This window comes from Phaethon lepturus, unplaced genomic scaffold (genome assembly GCF_000687285.1).
Source record: "Phaethon lepturus isolate BGI_N335 unplaced genomic scaffold, ASM68728v1 scaffold30729, whole genome shotgun sequence".
NCBI classification, from domain to species: Eukaryota; Metazoa; Chordata; class Aves; order Phaethontiformes; family Phaethontidae; genus Phaethon; species Phaethon lepturus.
The window spans coordinates 319-8,243 of NW_010561786.1; the positions used below are offsets into that span (position 1 = coordinate 319).

Sequence of the window (7,925 nt, forward strand, 5' to 3'; positions counted from 1 at the left end):
GATCTAAAATAGTAATTAAAGAAGCTACGTGTAGTTATTGCCGTTTTAACAATAGCTTGAGGAAGTGACTTTGCTTCCTTATTCTTCAGTAATAAACACAAACACTTCTAAGAATAGAAAAATATCGAGACCTGTTTTTGTCTTGACACCTTTTCAGATTTGTTCTTCTACACGTAATTGATCAATGTTTCAAAAGTCTGAGTATTTTCAGCATCGTACTCGAGTATAAAAAATATCTATGTAAATTAAGGCTTTCAGTTACCTGATTCCTGTTATTTTAAGATTGAGTAATTTTTGATTAATTACACGTGTAAAAGGGATGCAGAATTTTATAATACTTGCATGCCGCAAAGACACCTACTGTCAATTGTTTAAAACAATTCCATTCAATTTAACTGTGACATTTACTTCTTTGTATTGCAGAACGTTCACTGGAATCATCAAAGAATAAGGTAAAGCTACTAGAGATCAAACTGTGATAAAACCTTCTTTCAGAGACAGATGCCAGAAAAGAACATTTACTTTTTGAGGGTGGGGGAAAGTAAAGGAATAAAAGGCAGAGGGGAAAGGACAGCATTTTGGGTTCTGTGTGCTAGGGTTAGTCAAGGTTTCTCAAAAATAACCCCATGTTCCTCCTTCACTTTCTCGGAAAGATTGCCTGCTCTTTAGCAGCAAGTCAGACAAGTCCTTGACAGAGTTTTTGTTCTTGGAGAGGGTCAGTTCCTCCTGTCACAACAATCTCTTTTGTTGTTTTGGTAAATTTTGATAAATGGCATGGATAAAGCAATTAAATGCAGCCTATACAATATCATCTTGAATCGTTGAAAAAAGTGTAATGCAAGTTTGCAGCTAAAGGTTTCACTGACAAGCTCGTTCCAGTTGTTCTGGAGCAGTTAGACATAAGCTAACGCTTATTTCCTTACTTTAGGAACTTATTTCCTCTCGATAGGATGAGAGGAAGTGGCCTTAAGTTGTACCAGGGGAGGTTTAGATTAGATATTAGGAAAAATTTCTTTACAGAGAGAGTGGTCAAGCATTGGAACAGGCTGCCCAGGGAGGTGGTGGAGTCACCATCAGTGAAAGTGTTCAAAAAACATTTGGATGTGGCACTTCAGGATATGGTTTAGGGGCCATGGTGGTGTTGGGTTGGTGGTTGGACTTGATGATCTTGAAGGTGTTTTCCATCCTTAATGATTCTGTATACAAACCCTCAAGTTTGTATATCTTGAACAAAACTTATGCTCTATAGACAGCGAGGTGACTGTGTTTTCCCTTTTTCTAGCTGATCACTGCAGTGTGATGTTGAGAGAGAGTTAGGAACTGCCACAAGCATCTTTGTTGCAGTAGAGCACAGGATGGGTGGGTCTTTTAGCATCCCTTAATTAAATAGTTGAAGATATTATGTTCAGTTTTAAAAGAGTTAACCCTTTTGCTTTACTGAAATGAAGCTGCTTTGGTGTTAGCACAAGTTGTATTAAAGAATACATTGTGACCATAAAAAGTTCAGAAGACAAAGTTAAATTGTTGTAAGTAATTTTAGGTGGGCAGTGTATAATTATCATTACTAGTAATTTGCCCTTTACTCTAGAAAACTGCAGAGTAGCAATATCTTACATTAAGTTCTTTGGTTCCACCCCAGCATTGAAACCTCAACTTCATTAGTTCACTGTCTCCTAATTCTTCATTGTTTTCTCATTGAAGTTTTATCACTTTTGCTCCTCAATAGCTGTGTTTCTTTCACTTTGATTAGGAAGAATGTGTTTCAATTCAGTATTTGAAAGCAAACAAGAACCTACACTAAACACCTCTTGAGCTTGTTATTTATTCTTTATGGGACTCCCATGTAACCATTGCTTACAGTCTGCCAAAGTTACAAATTACACTTTTATGTAATTATTGCAGATATTTTGTATGCAGTTTGAGCCCATTTATTGTAAACATTTGCAATAATTTAACTATTTTCCTTTTATAGTAAAGGATACATATGTGGCAGGTATACAGAGGATGAGAAAAAAAGAATAGAAGTAGGTGATAGATTTCTGCATTCCTCATGAGGTCTTTTACTGTGTTAACTTACTAGGTTTTAAGAAATGCTGTACATGTTGAGGAAACTGAAGTGGAGAACTGTGTCAGAGATGTAATGAAAGAAAAAAAAATTGAACAGAAGGATATGAGGTATGTTTGGGACCTGAACATCAGTTCTTCATGGCAGATAATTCTGACTTCTTGGCATATTCTTGCTGTTGCTTAATCTAATACAGTATTTAGGCCATTCAGCACACATCTTTAGAAAGAATTAGAAAATAAGGTGTAGTTATGTCCTCTTCAGTTCTAGAAAATAAATTGCAAAGTTTTAATTGACATGGATTTGGGATAACTGCATCTCTATCTTGCCGGTTCCCTTCTATTACTCCGTATTTCTAGGTAAGGTGATTATCACATTGGTTGATTACATGAACTGTGCAATTGCTTAGATACATTTGAGGACTGTAGTGACGCCCGATTAATGTTTGCATTCATCTGCATAAGTAATTATGAGCAACTGAGAGGAAAAAATTGTGAATAGCCAAAAGTTTGAAGTTTTAAAGAAACGCTTCTTTGAAGCTGTAAGTATTTCTGACAAAGTTTCACTTTAAGACTTAGAAAAAGTTGGGAGGGGTGAAAGTATAGTGGTCAGGATGATATATGTAGTTTTCTTGTCATCACAGGTTTTAGCCGAGTTATTTTTTTTTTCCCATAATTTAAGTGAATAGGGCCTGACTGCAGCACTGGAATTGGCTAGAGTTTGTTTTTTTTTTAAAGTAGAAATAAGATCCATATAACAATATACTTAACCAATCTGCTGCAGTTTGAAAGATAAACAAAGCACTTCCTAATTCTAGTATTTACATTGCATTAACATAATGTCTTATCTGGTAGTTCAAGCAAGAATTTATGGCTAACTATGCCTCTTAATAGCTTCTGTGTGGTGTTTTGTTATTATTTCAGGTTTAAGACAAATCTGCACATATCCCTACTGCAGATATCAGGTTATAAAAAACTTTATTTGAATGTGGAAAATCTGAGGAAGGTCCCATATGATTCGGATAATGAAGAGCATGAGGAACAGTTAATTGAGGTGAAAATAATCTTTTAAATACAAGAGCTGTTTGTTTGTTTTTTTTCCCTCCAAGTCTAACAGCTTGAATTAACTTAATTTAGTGGTAGTATTCTTACCAGCTGGCCTATTTAAAGGCCTTTCCTACTCCTAAACTGCTAAGCCATTATAGAGTGACACATTAAAATACAACATCAAAACAAATTAGTAAGCTAGAGCTACTTGGACCAGGATTATTTTGTGTGAAATCAGACATAACAACAACACATAAGTAGCAAAATAATTTTGTAACGGATCACTGAAGGATTGTAACTAAAAAAGTACTTAACCTTATGCACAGGTCTAACTTTGCAAACCAATAATTACTAAATAAAAAAAACCACACTAGTGTTTTCTTATTACTGCATCCCAGTCAATGTCAAAGAGGCTAGTTTAATGCTGGAAGATAAACTATCAGTACTGTATTTTAGGTAACAATAAATAATAGCAAGGTAATAATATAATACTGCTTGAGGCTTTTTAAAATAGCTTCTACTGCACAAATATATTAGCATGTCATTTTCTTAGCATTTCATAGTTATCTCAACTTGCTATACAAGTCCCAACATTGATGTGTTAATTACGCATTTATTGAGAATTCATATTTCAGTTTAGAGCTGTCATATCAGGAAATGATGCATAAATTAATTTCTAAAGGGAAAGAAGTCTTTATTTTGTTAGTATAGATTCATTGGCTTTGTCCGTGAAGGGAAATGATCTCATTTAACGTTAAATGTAATAATTTTCTTAATTGCTGAAGAAAGCCATTGTAGTATGACTCCAGATTGCCGCTAACTGGAAAGAACAGCATACAGATTGTATCCTGTTCCTTGGTGAATGGTTTCTAATGTGCAGCAGGAAGTGTTCTGAATTATGTAACTTGGAATACTTTAGCAGCTGTGCATAACACGGAAGCATATTTGTGCAGCTTTGGAATTCGCTGATGCCTCATGAGAATCTGAAGGCCAGAATCACCAAGCAGTGGTGTGACATTGGCTTCCAAGGTGATGATCCCAAAACAGACTTCAGAGGAATGGGCCTGCTGGGGTTAGTGAATCTGGTGTAAGTGAAAAGAAGTATTTAATTTCTGTTGTATCTAATTTTCAGTATCTATGTATTTTCTCCGGTTAGTGCTATTTCTACTAAAGCCTGAATAGAAGCAAACAGAAATGGTGGCTTCTGTACAGTGAAAAACCAGTATTTTCTATATAAGTCAACATTTCTAGTGGCTGCACATCTGTAAATGTGTGGTTGGGTAGAGGCCAACAAGCGAGGGGAGGAACAGAAAGTTGCCCAAGACGCCTTATTTTTTTGTTGTCATGTGATAGATTTGATAGGTTATAACTTAGAAAGTAACTTGTCAAAATCTTTTAAAATTCCTGAATTAATTACTGTAATGAAAAATAAACAGGTTTTTGTAACTTTGCTAAGCTAATTTGTGCACTTGAGTGACCTTCATATTTGATATTCAGATCACAATGATTTAAAAAAAATTTTTTTTCTGTATTAGTTCATGCTGAATATAATTTAATTTGCCACCTTTTCCTTGGTTTTCATTTTGTGCCATTTTTCAGTACAGGGTATTATTCAGCTGTAGTTTAAAGCTACACATTACATTTTGATGTTGAACACTTTTTTTGTTTTATATGAAGTTAAAAAAAAATAATGGAAGATCCTATTTCACACTGACAGGTATTTTAGTAAGCATTACACCAATGAAGCTCGTCAGATCCTTTCTCGTTCAAATCACCCAAAGCTGGGGTAAGTCGCTATGTGACCTTTTCTGGCTTGTTCTCTGTAAGAGCTCATGTGAAGACTGCCAAGTCTTGTCAGTCCTGAAAATGAAGAGGAAAATGTTTGTATTTTTTTTTAAATTAAAGGATGAAAAAAGGGCCAAAGTAGAAAAAAGGCCAACACAGAAATCCATTTCAGGCTGGGAACTATGTGCAACTCTTTCTTTTTTTCTTCAGAATAGACTTGCAAAATACTAGCTTTGGTTAACACAGTGAATACCTTTAACATCATAGGTACCTTTATTTGTAATAGGCTTAGGTTAGATTTAGAGAAGCATACTTATTTTTTGCCTTCTTACTGATCCTGTGTTGGGATGGTATAAACTATCTCTTAAGGTCCCTTTTTTTCCTTGCTAGGTTTCTGTTCTGTAATAAATATTTTGTTATTGTTCAATTTTAACTTAATTTTCAAAAACTTTACATATTAAAGCATTGAGCTTATTTCACAGTGAAATATACTCTAAAACCAGTCAGACAGAGAGGAAAGCTGGTAAATCCATCTAGTTCCCAGTTAACCACCTACCAAGAATGGGAGGCTTTCATGACTTCCATTGTAAATAATATTACCTTATGCAACTAGGTCATGAATAGAATATCCGAGACATTTAGATCAATTAAATACAATATCATGGACAAAAATTAACCCTTTTTTTCCTTCCCCCAGAAACACTTGTTTTAACAGTCCTTTAAGAATTTCTATTGTGGTGCTTTCTATTCCATGCAACAGAAAAACCAGATTTTTTCAGGTTGAGGTGAACATTCCATTTATACTGTAACAACGTTTTTGATGCACAATTTTTCATACTCTAGCAGATTTAATCATATCAAATGAGCAAATTAAGATCAATGTTGATTAGCCTTACCATCTCATTAGTGCCTAATGGAGGCATTTGCCATACTACTGTATAGAAAACTAGTGTTTTTAACTAACTTCTACATGTTTGGATGCACCAGGGAATGGAAAGAGTACAACAAGTTTCGTAGGAAGAGTTGACTCTTACAGTTATCCTAACACGGACTGTTTCAAGGAAGCTTTTAAGTCCTTCGATCCATAAGGTAAAACAACTTATGATTGGTGTTGCAGATATTCTTATGCAATAGTTGGAATCAATCTGACAGAAATGGCATACAGCTTACTTAAGAATGGTGCTCTGAAGTCACATCTGTACAACATGGTCTCTGGATTGCCACAGATGGAGCACTTCCACCAGTTTTACTGTAAGTATCTGTAGCCTCTTCAGAACAGAGTACCAAGCAGGAGGCCTGCAACGGAGAGCTTAGGTTTTTTGGAGTGCATTTCCACTCTTTTCTCATTACCCAGAGCAAGCTGTTTATCTTCTGGATCAAGTATTGGAAATACACCTGATGCTTAAACATTGTGCTACAGAAATGTACATTTAAGGGATAATGTGGGTGGCTTTCTATATATAAGACTGCAGTCTGAAAACTCAGTATGTGCATATTTATTTTTTTATTCATTATTACAGTGTACAAAAGCTTGCTGTTGACCAGGATGGGAGACTCCCTATTTTAAGGGATTGGATAGAATCTAAAGGGTCATTCTAGGTCTAGCTGGATCAAGTAGAAAATTGTGGAGGTAAATTTTGCGGATCTGTATTTTATTTTCTTCACAGGTTATCTGGTTTATGAGTTTGACAAGTTCTGGTTTGAGGAAGAACCAGAAAGCATTATGCACTTCAACCAGTACAGAGAGAAATTCCATGAAAAGATTAAGGCACTTCTGCTGGATTGTGATGTGATACTAACCTTACAAAGTACAGAGAAACCTTAACTCCTCTGCAGTCTATGACGTTCTGCATCAAAAATGGAATTATGCATTTCGATGGAAGTTTTGCATGTTTCACCAAAAACTGTTTAACAGTAGAACTTTTTTTTTACATTTAAAAAAATAATCAAAATTCAGCTAAGAAAGCTTGGACAATCAGCCTCTGTTTACAGGTCTTTATATGCTATTCTCCAAAGGACAGCTTTTTTTAAAAAAATAAAACACACCAAAAAACAACCAACAAACCAACACAAAGAACAACCTACAAATCTAAAGAGCCTCTGGATCGCTTGCTTTCACAATTTCTTTTATACTTCTTGGTGCAGGAACGTGAAGCAGATATTTATGCTGCATCATGTTTTCCATGAATAGGTTTGATTGTCTTTTAAAAACTTCTTTTAGTAGAAATTACTGTGGTTTTAGACTTTTTGTGTTCTTGCTCTGTACATGTAGTTGATCGTTCACTCATCAATGTTAAATTTCTCTATAATGAAGAGGTCCATGAAGGGGATGTATGGGTCACTTATGATTTTGGAGAAGAGGCTTAATCCATCAACATACTGATGTACTTACTAGAAATTACTTCTGGCAAGGAGGTTGTTTTTATCTATGTATTTGCACCACCAAATTCCTATGCTTGGAAAAAGCTTAGTTTGCAAACAAAACAAAAAGAATAACAAGTCATCAGTGCGAGGATCAGATCCTCAGACTAAAGCTACTCCTAAAAATATTCATACTGTAAAAATTTTCAATTCTTTCTAATCTGACTTTAGCTACTCGGTCTGCTTGACTTGGTACCTGTTGTCAGCCCTTTCTTTTAGCAGCTAATGGGGTATTCTCAGTGGGAAATGCAAGAGAGTTAGTTTAGCCCTTTTATAAATTACACCCATTAAAAACCTTTATTGCAGCTGCAGTTCCTATTTTGTGAAAATAAGTTTGCACCTGAGTAAAAGTCTCTAACAAAGGTGTATTTTCCATGGAAGGGATGCAACTGTGACACATTACTTAATCTTGACATCCTCAGACAATCTAGTCAATAGGACTTCACGTCTATATTGTAACTAATTATTGCTTAAAGCAACTTTAAACAGATTTGGTATAACCATAACTTCGTTTTCTAAAACCTAATATTAAATAAGTGCCTTCTGCTTTATTCAATCAGTGTTTTATTTTGATTCTGTAACCAGATCACAGCCTTAAAAGCTTGAGT

General features: G+C 35.0%; 1 protein-coding gene across 1 annotated transcript; it reads left to right on the forward strand.

The window, feature by feature from the left end:
- Positions 1–423: 423 nt before the first annotated feature.
- Positions 424–6,921, forward strand: ELMOD2 (ELMO/CED-12 domain containing 2; the record flags this gene model as incomplete). Its single annotated transcript, XM_010294091.1, has 7 exons — positions 424–452; positions 2,081–2,175; positions 2,989–3,118; positions 4,065–4,198; positions 4,829–4,897; positions 6,014–6,147; positions 6,564–6,921. Coding segments are annotated over 7 exons (749 nt in total), but the record flags the coding sequence as incomplete, so codon positions are not given.
- Between the last annotated feature and the right edge of the window lie 1,004 nt (positions 6,922–7,925).